The following is an 18,555-nucleotide window of genomic DNA, read 5'->3' on the forward strand; positions in this document are numbered from 1 at the left end:
ACACAGAATTGGATTCATTTGTTATAATTTTTATAATTGGGTTAAAATCTGGAAAATCAATAAAAAAAAGTGATGAAGAAGTTCCAACAAAAGAGGAGTGGACTTTAAAACTATTGGACTATACTTGGAGAAGGCGAAAATAAGAAACCCAAACGACAAAATGCTTGTGGAGGAGTGGAGATCCTTTTCAGAATATCTGAGAAAATATTATAGTCAAATGAAAACACAGGCAGGACTGGAAATATAAGCAAAGGAAGGAGAATGATAAAGGAATCTAATGTTGGATATTTGTTATAGAAATGAGTATTACATTTAGTAGACAAAGGATTTGAACAGAAACATCATGGAAGTAAGGATGAGGAGTCAAAATGTTGAGGGAATATTGTATTGAAACTGAATTGAATTTGTTAAATTGTATGAAAATTAATTTATAAAATATGTAACATAAAGAGAACAAGATGCTGCATGAAGTGAGCCAATGGCTTGATCCAGTAGGGCTTTGCTTATGTATTTATAGAGCCCATGGTGATTTTAATAAATTAAACAGAGTGGAATTTTTGATCAGAGTTTTTCTTTTTACTTCAGGATTGGCACAATGAGGAACGATATTTCCCTCCACAGAAGGGGAAGACTGCCATAGGAAGACAAAGAATGTCATTCATTTCTATAAACCTTTTAAGAACTGTATTACATTCTGCAAACATTTCTGTGTGCTCGGATATTCAATTGCCTTCAAACCAGCCATGGCCATTATTCCATGAAATCCATCTTGAACATGATACCATGTCACTGGCACACCGTGGTCCTCTAGCCGCTTCTTGTACAACAGCCCATCGTCCCGGAGAAAATCAAATTCACAGGTTAGAATGAAAGTCTCTGGGAGCTGGCGGATTATGTCATCCTCTGCGTGAAGGGGGGCAAACTTTGTCTCACCAGCTCTTTTAACTTGTTCATAAAGTTCTTTTGAAAATGGGGCAGGTGCTACAGGAACATAGCCCCTAGCTTTAAATTCTTCCGGAATGTTATCAGCACTTATCCATTTTCGGTATTTCTCTCTCAAATCAGGAGGGACATGGGCGCCTTTCAGAATTCCATCTACATTCATTGTCTTCCCAGTGAGATATGTCAAAGCGAGTTTAATACCTCGTTTCCTGAACAAGGGAGGAACTGATTGGTTTTGCTGATAGGAGGGCAAATTGAAGTCCACTGCTTGGAGGAATGGGTAGATCAGGACCTGAGCTCGCACTCTTGGGAGGTCCTCTCTGGTCACCAGTTCTTGGCAAATGGCTGCAGCAAAAGTGCCTCCACTACTCTCCCCAACAATGGCAATGCAGCTGGGGTCCACTCCGTATTCCTCTGCATTCTTCAGAAAGTGTATTACAGCAGTTAAACAGTCCTCTACAGGGACTGGATACGGATGCTTAGGAGCTAAACGAAATCTAAAGAAAAAACAAGATATCATCAACATTTGACATCATACTTGGGGCTGAGGTACCTTCAGCACCCCCAAGGAGGCTGGTCCCCCTAAGCTGATTGACATTTCCATTCAAATGGTTATGTGCTCTACGTCATGTGATTATTTATGCAATATGGGACTTACCGGGGGGGGGGGCAATATTTACTCAGGTTGGCACCCCTGCCTTCACACAAGCAAGACAAATTCCAGTCAGGCAGATGCCACTCAAGGAGGGTGCAAAAGAGGGGCAATGGTGCAGAGGTGGGGGTCTGCGGTGATTTCAGAGGGAAGAAGAAGAGGAGTTTGGATTTGATATCCCGCTTTATCACTACCCGAAGTAGTCTCAAAGCGGCTAACATTCTCCTTTCCCTTCCTCCTCCACAACAAACACTCTGTGAGGTGAGTGGGGCTGAGAGACTTCAAAGAAGTGTGACTAGCCCAAGGTCACCCAGCAGCTGCATGTGGAGGAGCGGGGATGCGAACCCGGTTCACCGGATTACGAGTCCACCGCTCTTAAACACTACACCACACTGGCTCTTCAGGGAGAACTGAAGAGGCCTGGAGTGGAGCATTGAGCCCCAGTGCCTGAGGTTTTCCATGATAATATAATGCTAGTTCACATCCCATTCTCAGTGGCCAGTGGTCAATCATTGGAGAAACTCACAATCAGAACATGAGTACTGTGGTACTCTTCCCTCCTGCAGCTTCCAGCAACTGGCATTCAGAAGGACACTGTCTCCAACTGCAAAGGCAGGCTATAGCCATCATGGCTAGTAGCCACTGGTAGTCTTATACCGTGTGCATTTGTTTAATCCTCTTTTAAAGCCACCCAAGTTGGAGGCCATCATTGCCTCCTGAGGGAACGAGTTCCACAGCTTAACTACACACTGCGTAAAGAAGTACTTTCTTTTAGGTGAATCTTCTAGCATTCAGCTTCATTGAATGGCCACATGTTCTAGAGTTAAGAGAGAGGGACAAAAACATTTATCCAGTTTTATGTAAAAGTAGTTTAATGTTCCTTATATGACGCCTTGGAAGGAGTTTTGTCCTGAAAGGCAGGATAGAGATAATTGCAACAGATAGAACTAGCATAGATTGAGAAGCCATTTCAGCCTCTCATGGTGGATAAGGTTATCCATGAATACTAGTCACAAGGCGGATGGGCCATCTCCACTATCGCAGGCAGTAATGCTTCTGAATACCAGATGATGTACATTGCAACCGGGAGCAGTGCTCCTGTGTCTGGGTCCAGCTTGTGGGCTTTTCATTGGGATATTTGGTTGGCCACCGTGAGAACAGGATGTTGGGCCCCCTTTGGCCTGATCCAGCTTCTTATGCTTAAAGCCAGAGGGATTGGGTCCAAAGGCATAAGAATCAAAATACAAAGGTGAACACCCATTCTAAAGGTTGGCAAATTCACGATGTCGGCAAAATCAGCCGTTTTCTGGGCTCATGTGGAAGGGTTAGAAACTGAAGCGTGAAGACACTTACTCAACACACATAACCACTGAGTCGGTTCCGTGGGCAAGCGAATGGCAGGTCCTTGCAAAAGTTCCTGGAAAAAAGCACACAACCTTTAACGAGTCTCCTTTGGCAACAACTAAGTTGAACTGAACCCTTTATAAATGGGGCATCACTAGTTGAAAACCATTAGGTACATTTTGTTCCCTCCTGATCAGCAGTTTCAATGGGTAAAACTCAGAATAGAACCAAAAAATAATAATAATAATAATAATATCTTTATTGTCATTGCCCCCTCTCAGGGACAACGAAATTACTTGACTGCTCCATAAAAACACTAATTAAAACAATACAGTATAGTACAGCAAGGAAGATTAGATGACTTTCAAAGTCCAGGCTTCCCATTCAGGGCTGAGATCGCTCTGGAGAAGAAGCTGTTCTTAAGACGGCTCGTTCTTGTCTTCATCGTCCTGTATCTCCGTCCCGACGGCAGGAGCTCGAAGAGACAGTGACCAGGATGCGATGGATCTTTTACTATGTCCAGTGCCTTCCTATGGCACCTTGTGGCATAAATCTGCTCTAAGGTGGAAAGTGGGCAGCCAACAATGCTCTCTGCTGCCTTAACAACTCTGCACAACCCCATCCTGTCCTGGGTAGTACAGCTTCCGTACCACACACATAAGCCATAAGTGAGCACGCTCTCAATGGCACAGTGATAGAAGGCAAGCAGCAGTTTCTGCGGAAGATGGTTTTTCCTTAGAATTCTCAAAAAGTACAGTCTCTGCTGCGCCTTCTTCACAAGCCCCCTTGTGTTGACACTCCAGGACAGATCCTCTTGTAATTCAATGCCCAAAAATCTGAACGTTGTTACCCTCTCCACACAGACCCCATCAATCAAAAGTGGCTGGATATTGCTCTTCTGTCTCCTGAAGTCCACCACAAGCTCCTTTGTCTTCCTTGTATTTATGAGCAAGTTGTTAGCTCTGCACCACTCTGTCAGCCGCTCCACCTCATCTCTATAGTCCGTTTCACCCTCCCTTTCAGGGATGAGCCCAATCACGGTTGTGTCATCTGCAAATTTGACAACCCTATTACTAGGGTGAGCAGCGACACAATCGTACGTGTAGAGAATATAAAGGAGCGGACTGAGTACGCATCCCTGTGGTGTTCCTATGTTAGTCTTAAGCATTTTAGAGGTATAAGGGCCCAACCGAACCCTCTGGGAGCGGTCTGACAAAAAGTCCAGTATCCACCCACAAAGTGATAACGGAAGCCCCAGATCTTCCAGTTTAGAGATCAGACGTTGTGGTAGAATGGTATTAAATGCCGAGCTGAAATCTAAAAAAAGCAGTCTGGCATAACCCCCCCGCTGCTCCAAATGTGCAAGGACGGCATGGAGGGCAATCGCCACCGCGTCCTCTGTCGATCTTTTTGTTTTATAAGCAAATTGGAATGTGTCCAGTCCCTCTGGTAGGCAGGCAATGACATGATTTCGTACCAGCTTTTCAAAGCACTTCATGATTATAGGTGTGAGTGCTACTGGACGAAAATCATTCAGATCTTCCGGGTTAGGTTTTTTTGCTATTGGAACGATAATAGAGGACTTTAGGCAGGATGGAACAATAGCCTGGGCTAGGGATCGATTTAAAATCCCAGTGAAAACTCCTGCTAGTTGATCTGCACAGTCTCTCAATACCCTTCCAGCTACCCCATCTGGCCCTGTGGCCTTCCTTGGGTTGATTCCCTTCAACACCTTCCTCATCTCTTCTTTTTCCACAGAGACTGCTACATTCCTTTGTACTGATGATGGTGATGGTAGTGATGATGGCAAAGCCTTCCCAGGGAGTGGTGGTGGTGGTGGTAAAGCCTCAGTAGGTGTTGCTGCAGATGTTACTTCAAAACGGGCAAAAAAGGCATTCAAATCCTCTGCGAGGGATGCCCCTCCCTCGTCTGCCAGGGAATCCTTGGATTTATACCCTGTTAATTCTTGTACACCTTGCCACACCTGCCTGGTGTTGTTACTTTGTAGATGATTCTCCAGCCGCTGTCTATACGCCTCCTTTGCTACACGGATACCTCTCTTTAGATCCGCTCTAGCTAAGCTGTACAGCGACTTATTTCCACTTCTGAAAGCAGTATTTCTTGCCTTTAGCAACCCCTGGACCTCCCTTGTCATCCAGGGCTTCCTGTTTGGGTAGATCTTTATCCGGCGCCTCTGTGTTACATTGTCAGTGCAGAACCTGATATAGTCCAACACTTGCTCAGTATGAGTCTCTATATCCTGTTGGGCGAATACCTCCCAATCGGTGTCATGAAAACAGTCTTGTAGTTGTTGGGAATTGTAGTCCCAAACATCTGGAGGGCCGGAGTTTGCCTATACCTGATTTGGAGTATTAAGGGAAGATTGGAGACCAGCGGAAAAAACACTTTCCGAGTCAGTGCCTCAATTGGATAGAGGCCTTAACATGACAAAGGGGTTGGTGGCACATATGTGAGGAATTCTTGGGCCTGAGCAGAAAGAGGTTGTCAGACTCATGGCAACGGGGCGGGGGGTTGAGTTTTCAGGAAAAGAGTGTCTTTAGAGCGGTGTTTCCCAAGCTTGGGTCTCCAACTGTTCTTAAACTACAATTCTCATCATCCCATACTACTGGTTTGGCAGAGAGTGGAGATGGTACCTGTAATGGCTTTAGGGGTTGCTTGTGCGTAAGTTACCGCCGCTCTGGGCTCGGTTGCCTGGTTAAACCGTTTCTCGCTGGACAGCCATCCACTCCGTGGCTGGCAGAATCCGTCAGTGGGCGTTTCTTAAACCTCTTCCAGCAAAGAAGTTCTTTGACGCCAAGTCGCCGCCTACTTTCCCTGCGCGGAAGTCTTCTGCGCAGGGTGGGTATGGACAGCGGAGGACCTGTGCTCTCCTCGCTGGTCTCCTGCGAAGAGTCCTGGAGCCCCCTCTCTGCTTCCCCCATCGGCCCCCCTCTATCCCTGGTGTTGTGCTGATTTTCTTCCCCAGCCAGAGACCTGCCTCTCTCCCTGCTTGGCCCCTCTCCAGCATCGCTGTGGAGCCTCGCCTCCTCCGCTAGTTCCGATGGCAGTTCCCTGACAGTACCCAACTTTTGCAGCAGTATTAATAAAGATAAAAATAAAAATCCAGAGGCAGCACAAACCACCCCCACCCCTCCATAGCAAACATTTCATGACCTTTACATTAAAGTATCACCCCAAATTCTCCACAAACAGCAAAGTGAACCATTTCAAAAACATTTCAAAGAACTTACGGATGTTTGCAAATAGTGCAACCCCTCCATGAAGAAAGATGATTCCTTTCCTGTTCCCAGCAGGTGATGTCTTGGGCCAGTACAGCCTCACAGGCACCCCATCAAAAACCAGATCCCTTGTGATCATTTTTGGGTCCTTCACTTCTGGAATTAATAGGTTTAGGATCCTGAGTATGGAATATCTATGGCAGATGCCCAGTTTTTCCAGAATTCCTCCCTGTTTAAAACAAAACATTTAGCATTTTAAATCAGCATTAGATATATGTATTGCATATATGTATTGCCTATGGAACAGAAACCGTGCATGGGAGATGACTGCACTGTTTATCCTTTCCTTCCTCTTGGGATGGAAAATTATTCTCTTTGAGCAGCCCAGAAGTGAAGCCCCTGCCCACTCCCCTTTCCTAGTACGCTTCCTGTTATTTCAAACCTTAAGATGCAACACAAATTGGGGGTATTCAGTGCTAGTACTACTCAGGATAAATCCACTGCAGTGCATAAGAACCTAAGCAGTGTAGGAGTGCAAATATCCAGAGTGTGGGGATCAGATGGGATTACTATGAGGAATTATAAAATATGCCTCAAGCCATTGTGTCAGCTGCGAAAGCATGGTGTTGATTGGGTTTAATTCAATGACAGTAATTTCTGATCAAATCCCACAACCCTCTGCATCTCTGGCCATTTCCTCTACTGTCCATTTCTCTCTGCTTGCGTACACAGCCCAGCTGCCAGTTGCTTTGCCAGGCATCACAGCTGTCAACCGTCCCTTATTTGACGGGAAACTCCCTTATCCCAGCGCAGTTTCCTGCTGCTTTCCTGGATTGATGATGTCCCGTAAATTTCCCGGGTTTCAAAGGAAGCAGCTCCTCTCCCTCCCTCCCTGCCGGCCAGAGAGGAGGGAGGCTCCAACTGTGTTGCTTGGCTGCGTTGCTCACCCAATAAGGAGTCTAAGAACGACTGGGGGGTGGAGTTTGCATGCCTTGTGCCGATTAAATCGGCCGCGTTGCCTGGGGACTCGCCTTTGCTCAGCGCTTCCCAGCGGAGAGGTGACGGTGTGTAATATTGAGGCTTGGAAGTGAGGAATAGCCCTGACGGAGCTGGTCTGGGGAAAGGAGAAAGGTCTGCTTATGGAAAGTAACTACAGCACTTACCAAGCAACGGTCAGCGGGACACAATGAGAAGCAAGGAAAGGTTATGTTGGGATCCACCTCTGAATTACCTGATGCAATTTGCCAGGAAGGCCACTGGGTGGCAGCACATTACAAGAGACCAAAGCAAAATGACTGAAACATGAAAAGAGGGTGCCGCGATTGTTTGCAAGGGCAAAAGCCCACCTACAAATTAGCTGAGCTCTTTACTTTGGGACCTGTCATCCCTTATTTTGGCTACTGATCCCTTTTTTTCAAATCTGAAAGTTGACAGGTATGCCAGGCATGCATCCTGGGCTGTGAAAGATAGTGGGCAGCTTTTTTTGTTGTAGCTTTTCTGATATGTTAATCTTAGGATGTTAATCTTAGGGCCAGGAAACAGATCTCACATGAAGGTGATAATGATCCCTGTCCTCCTGGCCTCCTTCTTATCATGTATATTGCTTGTTTGTGACTTCCGGGGTTGCTGGATGCACTCCTTTGTAGTTCTGTTTTGTTTACCCCAGAAGTATGCATGCTTAATTAGTTTTTGTAGGTTAACTTTGTCCCCACGTGGGGTTTGTTGAAATGCTCAGAGGAAATCTGATTGGTTCTTACGAACACGGTGACAAAAGTTCTTTTGTGAATAAAACGACCTGGGCCGGAGGGTGGACAGGAATTATATTATACGCAACCAGTCTTGCTGGTTCAAGCCTCTGTGTGTATTTTCATAATCAGAGTTCAAGCCTTCCTTTACTTTGGGAACGCCTCAAAGCAGAGCCTGCTGGATTAGGACAGTGGCCCATCTAGTCCAGCATCTCGCAGTTGTCAACCAGGTGCCCCAATGGGAAACCCACAAACCCGGACCCAAGCACAGGAGCCCTCTCCCCTCCTGTGTTTTCCAGCAACTGGTGTTCAGAAGCATTGCTGCCTCCATCTCTAGAGCCAGAGCTGGTTAATAAGCATCCATAGCTATTGCCTCCATGAATTTCTCTATTTCTCGTTGGAAGCTATTCAACTTGGCAGCCATCACTGCCTCTTGTGAGAGTGACTTCCATGGATTGAATCTATTATGTGTGAAGAAGTCCTTTCTTCTATCTGTTCTGAATCTTCCAACATTCAGCTTCATTGGATTGTCTACAAGTTCTAGTGTCGTGAGAGCAGTGGCGTAGCGTGGGTTGTCAGCACCCGGGGCAAGGCAAGTAATTTGCGCCCCCTAACCCGTGGATCTGCGCCCCCTAATCCGTGGATTTGCGCCCCCTAACCCGTGGATTTGCCCTAACCCCAGATGTTGCGCCCGGTGCGGCCGGCCCCCCCTGCACCCCCCACGCTACGCCACTGCGTGAGAGACGGAGGAAAACCTTTCTCTCTCTATTTTCTCCAGAATCTTAAGCATTTCTATCACGTCGCCTCTTACTTGCCTTTTCTCAAAACTATTTCAAATGTTGCAGCCCTTTTTAGAGAGGTGTCGCTTCATCCCTGTAATCTATGTAAAATAAACTTACCAGTACAAATCCATATCCCACTAAGAGATTTAAAATTATCAATGGTGCAGGACGGCTCATTCCTCGAGGCACGTGGGTCCTGGCAAGAGCATAAGAAACTCCCCACACTAACAGCAAGAGATGAATGAAGATGGTCATATATAATATCAGCATCCACAGAGTTCCACCAAATGCCATTTCCCTTCAACTCAGAGGCACAGAGACAAGGACTTCGCCTTAGACAATGCTGGTGGCTTTTATACAAGAACAGTCTGTGTCATCTGCAAGAGAACATCCTCGGCCAACCCACTTAATCTCTCAGCTGAGAAGAATGGTTTAGGAATGTGGTAATATGGTGCAGGCTAACCATAGACTTGCTTAACAGCTTATCTTTAGAATGACTCATGGCTAGAATGCCCGAAAACAGGATGGCTGACAGTTGAAATGGATGCATACGTCAGCAAATATAGAGCTTGCTTAAGCCTAAGGGTTGTCAGTATGTGGCTTTATTGCTTGAGTCAATGTGTAAAAGCATAGGAATGAAGGAAGGTGAGGACAGGTGACCTCACCTAGGCCCAAAGTCACCCCTCACCAAAGCAGGCTCAAAGCTTCTCAAAGCTTTTCAAAATCATTTTCTCAGCAGCTAAGCATCAGAAACATTCCGCTCTGCTGTAACAAAGGTAGAGAACAGTCCATTGTTTCTCAGGCCTTTCTCATGTCTTCTGGCCTTGCTAAAGAACCACATTGCAACTTGCTTTCTGTCCGGGAACCATGCCAGAACAAGAGATTGAAACATATCTGAACACTCTGAAACCCCTTTCCTGGGAAGGGTGCCAAGAGTCCACAATAGTCCCAAGACAGCTTTCTGTACATGCTCAGGAACCTCAACATGGGGCAGTACTCCTGAGGGAGGAGAAAGGAGGAGGGAACTGGAAAGGGGTATATATGCTTGTGCACATGATTGTGAACTCGTGCATGCTTTTTGTGACTTATCACACTTGCTCCTTCTACCAGTTCATGGATGGTAGAAATAAAAGCCTTTTCTCTGAAACTATTCCTTGAGTGTCTGTTGACTCCCACTTCCCTTTCCCAGGCGCAATATTTTTCCCACCCGAGGGCAAAGCCTCATAAGGCTACAGGAACACAGACCAAAGAAGGAGGAAAGAAATTAGGAGGAATGGTCATCAAATTCAGAGTAATGGGAGATGTCAACAAAGGGGGGGGGTTTAGTATTTTAATTGGGCGGACGTGATAGGCTGTATACCCTGCACATACCCAGTCAATGAGGAAACAGGAGGGAACCTGCCTCGGGTATAAGGGATATAAGCTTCAGTCTTACTATTTTTGGGTGTGTCTGCTTTTGGACACCTGATCTTGCAAGTACGTTATTTTGTAATCGATAAACTCTCTGCTGCTTCACCAATTTTGTTCAGATTTTGAGGATCTCACACCCACTTCTAACATTCCTCACACAGGGTGTGGGTGTATGTTCGTTGGTGTGAATTTGCCTAAAATCCCCTGTCAAGTGCCAATCAATGTCCCTGCAGTCGTTGATTTGTCCTCAAGATAATGCTGCAGGCCACCACCTAATGCCATGACACCATAGGGTGGAGGTGATGAGGTCAAGGAAGGAAAGCCAACATTGCTGTGGGGGAAAGGGCACAGAAGAAGAGCTCCCTTGTGACAGGCCTTGCTTGAATCAGAGAGGATTGTTTTACTAGCACTCTTCAATTTCAGTGTTTGCAGGGAGGAGAACTTTGGGCCCTTCAACTCAGTTGACACAGAAAGGAGCGTTACTCATCCACGTGTAGCATGTGGGTGAATGAGAAGTCCCTGCCTCAGAACACTGGGCCCTGTCAGAGAAGTCTGACCTGTCCCCTCCTGGGCGGCCATCTTGTTCTGGGATGGCGGAAGCAACAGGCAAAGCCATCACAGCCTTTGGCAGAGGTGTGTAATAATATATTGAGAGTGGAGAGGGCACCTGAAACCTGGAGAGACGCATTTGTAACTCTGATACCGAAATCTGAGCAAGAGAGATCAGATGTAAAGAATTATAGACCAATCTCACTACTTAATGTGGATTATAAAATATTTGCAAATATTCTGGCTAATAGATTGAAAAAAGTTCTATCAGAATATATACATAAAGACCAGGCAGGCTTTCTGCCTGGAAGACATATGAAAGATAATATTAGAAATATAGTGGATATTTTGGAAAGATTAGAGGCTAAAAGAAATACTAAATACATTTAGAAAGAATAAGAAATACATTATTAATGTTTATTGATGCGGAGAAAGCCTTTGATAATATTTCTTGGCTTTTTATGGGGAAAAAAATTGGAAAGTATTGAGGTTGGTCAACAATTTTTAAACAGTATCAAAGCGATCTATTCTGAACAAAAAGCTAAAATTATTATTAATAATGTGGTATCGGAAGAAATTAAAATTGAGAAAGGAACCAGGCAAGGGTGCCCGCTTTCCCCTCTATTATTTATTTTGGTCCTGGAGGTCTTGCTGAATAGTTTGAGAAAAGAAGGGAAAGTCAAGGGTATTGTAGTGGGCTCTAAGCAATATAAATTAAAAGCCTTTGCTGATGACTTGGTTCTAACTTTACAGGATCCAGAGACCAGTGCAGTGACTTCCGGTCAGCGCCAGCGACCGTAATGGTGGATTTCCTCTAAACTCCGGAGGAAATCGGCTTCGTGGAGCTGGGGTTCTACTGCTACGGCAAAGCGGGGACCCGAAAAAAATCACAGGTGGGGAAGCCTGTGAACTGAAGGCTCGGCGGGCTCCATTTGTGCTCCCCCCCCCCCGCTGCAAAGTAGCCTTTTTAAAGGCTCCGGAACGGACCGGGGGTGAGGGGTGCGGAGCTGAGAGCTGTCTACCCGTCTCCGCGAAGTGAAGCCGCACAGCCAGGGTCGGAGAGCGCTGATTTCTTTTCTGGCTAATTGGACTCGAAAACAACTACCCGTGAGTAGGAATTTGATATATATTGGGAAGAAAACTATTAAAGAATTCGGCCGAAACGGGAAAGGTAAAAACAGGAAGTCTGCCTTCCCGGACTGTTAACAGATCAAAGTAAAGAGACTGTAAAGCGGGGACTTAGAAAGACGAGTTCTCGGGAGGATTAAAATCCAGCATCTGAAGAGGAAACTACCCCACTGTTAGCAGGAACAGTGGGGAGATATTTGAAAGATTTTTGACCTGCAAGGAAAGGAAATTTCTAAAATACATCTGCTGACTTTAAAACCTGGGAACGGACTGCCTATGATAGGGAAGCCGATCAGAGGGAACTGTCAAACGGAGAGTGGAAATAAAAGTTTGATTTAGCTCTGCAAAGGATACAGTGTGGAAATATCTGGGAAAGGAAAGTAACATTTTGGGACTAAAAATTTGATACTAAGATACTGGGACTTTATTAGAACATCATTCGTTATAAAGTTGCAATAAGAAGTTGGATTTGTGACCCCTAGAGGCAACTATGTTGCAATGACATTCTAAACAACAAGTACTGCTGTGGGAAAATTTCTACTTTACCTAAACAAACTCTCCAATCGTGTGACTGACCTTGGGAGTGTATGTGAGTGTTATGGCAGATAAAGAGTTGACACAGGAAAAAACTACCAGGTCTGGAAGACAATACAAAGTTGACACTACAAGAAGGCCTTCAACAGGGGGTGTAGTGGGCACAGCAGGAGCTGTTGCCCCACAGGCAAAATTAAAGGTTATGTCAACTGATGAACTGTTGGCCCAAGCATTGGGTAAAATTGATGCATCTTTGGAGAAGTTGGCCAACAGGGTCGAAGAGACAAATAAACAAGTAGCAGAGGCTTGTGCAAAAATTGAAGCGAATACCTCAAGCATTAATTTGAATACTTCAAGTATCAATGAACTAGGGAAAAAGGTGAACTCTAATACACAGTCTATTGAAAAATTATTGGAAGAATCGGCTTCAACTAGAAAATTGGCTGAAGAGGCCAAGGAAATTGCAACTGCGGTTCAGGAACAGATTCCACCGGTACATAAGAAGTTTGAAGAGTATGATTTGACGCTGTCCATGATAGACCTTGAAAGAAAAGCGAGAAATCTAAGAATAAGAGGCGTGCCAGAAAGTGAGAAAGAGAATTTGGCAGAATTTCTCACAAAAGAATTGTCACAATTTTGGCAGAAGGACCTGGGGGAGGAAGAATTTACTATCGTGAGTGCTTTTAGACTTGGTAGAAGACAAGGAAAGAATAAAGCACGAGACTGTTTGATAACTTTGAAAACAAAGGAGGAAAGGGATAAAATATTGAATCTACATTACCAAAGAACCTTGGAAATTGAGGATACCTTTGTGGAAATCTTCAAAGACATACCTAAACATATTTTGGAGGTAAGGGCCTACTACAGAGACCTGGTTGCCTTGCTGAGGAAAAACAAAATAATTTTCAGGTGGGAATTCCCCCAAGGCCTATCTTTTAAATATAGAGGAAAGAAAATAAGAATAAGGACAGTAAATGACAAGGACAAGTTTTTGAAAGATCACGAAGAGGACCTACAGAAGGAAGTGGATTCTGCTGAGGATGTATTGATGCCAGGACAAGGACTTTTGGAGATTGCAAATTTGATATCTGGACGCTCCGGCCCAAGGAGAGACAAGCCACCGACAGAAGAAGAACAACAACTTGGTGCAGTAGGAGGGAAAACTAACTAACTAATCATGTCTCTGCAACTTTTAAGTTGGAATTGTAATGGACTTAATTCCCCTAGAAAGAGAAAAGAGATCTTTCATATATTAAATAAAGAACATTTGGACTTGATTTGTTTACAAGAGACTCATGTTATGAGGCTACACAGGAAAATACTTGTTAATAAAAGATTAGGGCAAGAATTTATTTCGTCTGATAAAGTTAAAAAAAGAGGAGTGGTGATTTACGCAAAGGAGAAACTTCTACCGAAATTTATCCTCAAAGATGAACAAGGAAGATATTTGGCTATTGAAATTCAGTTTCAAGGGGAGAAATTTTTGATAGTAGGTGTGTATGCACCAAATGAGGGGAAGTCGGAATTTTTCAAGAAGTTGCATGAGACTTTGATGGACTTTATGGACTATAATATAATTTTGATGGGGGACATGAATGGAGTTGTATCTACCAATATGGACAAGGCGCAAAAACAGGTAGTTACCAAAGATGGTAGACTACCAAAAACTTTCTTTGAAATGACTGATAATATGGACTTGATCGATATCTGGAGAACTAAGAACCCCTTGGAGAGAGAAGGAACATTCTTCTCTGAAGCCAAGATGACATGGACCAGAATTGACCAAATTTGGATTACTAGAGGAATGGCACCAAAGATAAAAAAAGTGGAAATCTGCCCCAAAACATGCTCCGACCATAACGCTGTAAAGATGGAGATCAAGTCAACAACAACCGGTACCTTCAGATGGAGGATGAATGACACCCTATTTAGAGATGAAGAAGTATACAACAAGGCCCAAAAGACTTTAAAAGACTATTTTGAATTAAATTTGCCAACAAATGTGGAAAAAAGAGTAATCTGGGATGCAAGTAAAGCCGTGATGAGAGGGTTTCTGATACAACAGAATGCATTAAAAAAGAGAAGGTAAAATGAGAAAAAAGATAAAATTTTGGAGAAAATTAAAGAAGGTGAGAAAAAAATGAGAGCCAAGCCGAAGTCACAAGAGATTCTGAGAGAAATAAAGATCTACCAAACACAATATATGGAATTGATGAATCAGGAAATAGAATGGAAAATTAAACAAATGAGACAGAAGACATTTGAATCGGCGGATAAATGTGGGAAATTACTGGCATGGCAATTGAAAAAAAGACAAAAATTAAATACAATTACAAATCTGGAAGTAGAAGGAAAAGACATAAACAATCCAAATGAGATAAGAAATTGTTTTCAGAAGTACTTTAAGCAATTATACGCACAAGGGCCACAGAATGAAAGGGACATTGATGGATTTTTGAAAACAAATGGATTACAAAAAATTTCACAGGAAAGTAAAGCATTGTTGAACTGTAAAATAACAGATCAGGAGATAGAAGGTGCCATTTTAAATATGCAATTGGGCAAATCTCCGGGACCGGATGGACTGACTTCCAGATACTATAGATCCTTGAAGGATTGGATAGTACAACCTCTGAAGGAAGTCTGCAATGAGATTTTGGAAGGGAAAAGGGCACCAGAATCGTGGAAAGAGCATTACATTACACTTATACCGAAAACAGAGACTGAAAAGACCCAACTTAAAAACTACCGTCCCATATCCTTACTAAATGTGGATTACAAAATCTTTGCTGACATTTTAGCCAAGAGATTGAAAAGAGTATTGATTGAAGAGATACATAAGGACCAAGCGGGCTTTCTGCCGGGAAGACACATATCTGACAATTTGAGGAATGTAATTGACATCTTGGAAAAGCTAGATGTGGACATAAATACTAAAGCTGTTTTGATATTTGTGGACGCGGAGAAAGCCTTTGACAACATTTCTTGGAGTTTTATGAAAAAGAATTTACAGGGTATGGGGGTAGGCCAAGGTTTTGAAAATGGTATAGGTGCAATATATTCCGAACAAAAGGCCAAATTAATTGTAAATAATGTGGTTACGGAACAATTTAAGATTGAAAAAGGGACACGACAAGGGTGCCCAATTTCCCCTTTACTTTTTATATCGGTCCTGGAGGTTTTGCTGAATATGATTAGAAGGGACCGGTTGGTTAAAGGTATACAGGTCGGAGCCAAACAGTATAAACTGAGAGCATTTGCAGATGACCTAGTTTTGACGTTACAGGAGCCAGAATCTAGTACCAAAAGAGTCTTAGAATTAATTCAAGAATTTGGTCAGGTGGCAGGATTTAAATTGAACAAGACCAAAACTAAGGTTTTAGAGAAAAATATGACATTGTTTGAAAAAGAGAAATTTCAGAATGAAACAGGTCTGTCTGTGGTGAGGAAGGTGAAATATCTGGGGATTAACATGACATCTAAAAATGGGAACTTATTTAAAAATAATTATGAGAAATGCTGGTCAGAAGTGAAAAAAGATCTCGAAATATGGTCAAATTTGAAGCTTTCCTTGATGGGTCGAATAGCAGCTATAAAGATGAATGTATTGCCTAAAATGTTGTTTTTGTTTCAAACATTACAAATTGTGGACAAGATGGACTGTTTTAAGAAGTGGCAGAAAGATATCTCTAAATTTGTCTGGCAGGGCAAGAAGCCCAGGATAAAATATAAGATTTTAACTGATGCAAAAGAAAGGGGTGGCTTTGCCCTGCCAGACTTCAGACTGTACTATGAATCAGCAGCATTCTGCTGGTTGAAAGACTGGCTGCTTCTTGAAAACACGGACATTTTGGATTTAGAAGGTTTTAACAACGTTTTTGGATGGCATGCATATTTGTGGTATGACAAGGTTAAAGCTCACAAAGCATTTAAAAATCATATTGTTAGGAGATCTTTGTTTAATGTTTGGATCAGATACAAGGATTTATTGGAAAATAAAACCCCAAGGTGGTTGTCACCAATGGAAGCGAAAGCTCAGAAAAAGCTCAATATGGAGGCCAGTTGGCCAAAATATTGGGAAATTTTGGAGCAAGAAGGAGATAGACTGAAACTGCAGAGCTTTGAGAAATTAAAAAACAAAGTCCGAGACTGGCTTCATTATTTTCAGATAAGGGAGGCATACAATTTGGACAGGAAAATTGGCTTCCAGGTGGAAAAATCTAAATTAGAAACAGAAGTGCTAGAACCTAAAACTAAAATTATGTCAAAAATGTATAACTTGCTGCTGAAATGGAATACACAGGATGAAACGGTTAAGTCAGCCATGATTAAATGGGCACAAGATCTCGGACACAACATTATGTTTGCTGACTGGGAACAGTTATGGACCACAGTTATGAAATTTACGGCATGTAATGCCTTAAGAGAGAATATTATGAAAATGATATACAGGTGGTACATGACCCCAGTCAAGCTTGCAAAAATATATCACTTGCCCGATAATAAATGCTGGAAATGTAAGGATGTTGAAGGTACATTCTTTCACCTTTGGTGGACGTGCCCAAAGATTAAGGCTTTCTGGGAAATGATTTATAATGAAATGAAAAAGGTATTTAAGTATACCTTCTTGAAAAAACCAGAGGCTTTTCTCTTGGGCATAGTCGGCAATTTGGTGCCAAAGAAGGACAGAACTTTTTTTATGTATGCTACAACGGCAGCAAGAATACTTATAGCAAAGCACTGGAAGACTCAAGATCTACCCACTCTGGAAGAATGGCAGATGAAGTTGATTGACTGTATGGGACTGGCAGAAATGACCGGCAGAATCCGCGACCAGGGAGAAAAGTCAGCAGAAGAAGATTGGAAGAAATTTAAGGATTATTTACAGAAATACTATAAAATTAATGAACTTTGAAAAGATGTTGGTTTGAACTTTGGTGGTCTCTAGCTGTTATGATAAAGATAATGGGGACTAAAATTGTTTAAGTTATTAAATTTAAAAAAGTTGAATGGAAAATAAGGTGTTATTTTAAAAGGAATGTTAAGAGATTAGGATTTGCTGAATTAACAAGTTGAACTAGAGAACAAGAAGGGGAGGTATGAGGAAGTCAAAGAAACATGTTATTGAAAAATTGTTATTGAAATTGACTTGGTTTTAATATTTTTTTTGTGTTTATATAAAATTGGAAAATCTAATAAATATTCATATATAAAAAAAAAAACAGAGACCAGTGCAGTGAAAGCACTGGAGATGATACAGGAGTATGGGCAGCTGGCTGGTTTTAAATTAAACAAGAGCAAAACCAAAGTATTGCACAAAAATTTAGATGAAGATGAAAGAAAAACCCTTATAAAAAAAAGGCCTAGCATTTACAAAGAAGGTTAAATATTTGGGTGTTACCTTAACAGCAAAGAATTTGAATCTCTATAAAGATATTTATGAGAAAGTATGGAATGAAATAAAAAGAGACTTAGAGATTTGGTCAAATTTAAAATTCTCACTTATGGGTCGAATATCAGTGGTTAAGATGAATGTATTGCCGAAAATGCTGTTTTTGTTTCAAACTTTACCTATTATTGATAATGTCAAATGTTTTAAAGAATGGCAGAAGGCCCTGTCCAAATTTATCTGGCAAGGGAAAAAACCGAGAATTAAATATAAATTACTTACGGATTCAAAAGAAAGAGGTTTTTCCCTGCCTGAGCTAAAGATATATTTTGAAGCTGCGGCCTTCTGCTGGATTAAAGACTGGATTCATCTAGAAAATGAAGATATTTTGGATTTAGAGGGATTGGACAATAGGTTTGGTTGGCATCCATATCTTTGGTATGACAAAATAAAGGCCCATAGTGGTTTTAAGAATCATATAATTAGGAAGGCACTATACAATGTGTGGATTAGATATCAGGACCTTTTGGTAAGAAAAGCACCCAAAAGGATCTCACCAATGGAAGCGCAGGCACAAAAAAAGCTTAATATGGAAAATAAGTGGTTGAGATATTCAGATTTATTGGTTGATGATGGGGAGGGATTTAAGTTAAAATCATTTGAACAAATCAAAGACAAGGTAAACTGGCTTCAATACTACCAAATTAATGAACTATTTAAGATTGACAAGAAAAAAAGTTTTGCAACTGAAAAAACCAAATTGGAAACGAAGTTGTTAGATACTAATGCTAAAAACATATCTAAGATGTATAGTTTGTTATTGGAGTGGCATACAAAAGAT

The 18,555-nt window shown here is 42.4% G+C and overlaps 1 protein-coding gene across 2 annotated transcripts; it reads right to left on the reverse strand.

Annotated features, from left to right (window-relative positions):
• Positions 1-554: 554 nt before the first annotated feature.
• Positions 555-9,055, reverse strand: LOC310751201 (arylacetamide deacetylase-like 4). 2 transcript variants are annotated; one of them, XM_083590392.1, is made up of 4 exons: positions 8,822-9,055; positions 6,190-6,333; positions 2,948-3,011; positions 555-1,439 (listed from the first exon to the last, which is right to left on the reverse strand). In XM_083590392.1, the coding sequence occupies exons 2-4, from the start codon at positions 6,314-6,316 to the stop codon at positions 665-667; spliced, it is 966 nt and encodes a 321-aa protein (XP_083446518.1). In that variant the 5' UTR covers positions 6,317-6,333; positions 8,822-9,055; the 3' UTR covers positions 555-664. The 2 variants fall into 2 exon arrangements, with proteins under 2 accessions (XP_083446518.1, XP_083446517.1); XM_083590391.1 differs by having other exon boundaries at positions 6,190-6,406.
• Positions 9,056-18,555: the final 9,500 nt, after the last annotated feature.

Source organism: Podarcis filfolensis, assembly GCF_964270895.1.
Source record: "Podarcis filfolensis genome assembly, chromosome: 16".
Lineage (NCBI taxonomy): Eukaryota > Metazoa > Chordata > Lepidosauria > Squamata > Lacertidae > Podarcis > Podarcis filfolensis.

Excerpts from the sequence above, each read along its gene's own strand:
- LOC310751201 (XM_083590391.1), bottom strand. The coding sequence starts at position 8,998 with ATGGCATTTGGTGGAACTCTGTGGATGCTGATATTATATATGACCATC. Across the intron at positions 6,407-8,821 it reads TGGGATATGGATTTGTACTG|GGAGGAATTCTGGAAAAACT; the intron begins GTAAGTTTATTT and ends TGTTTTAAACAG. Across the intron at positions 3,012-6,189 it reads TGCACTATTTGCAAACATCC|GAACTTTTGCAAGGACCTGC; the intron begins GTAAGTTCTTTG and ends GCTTTTTTCCAG.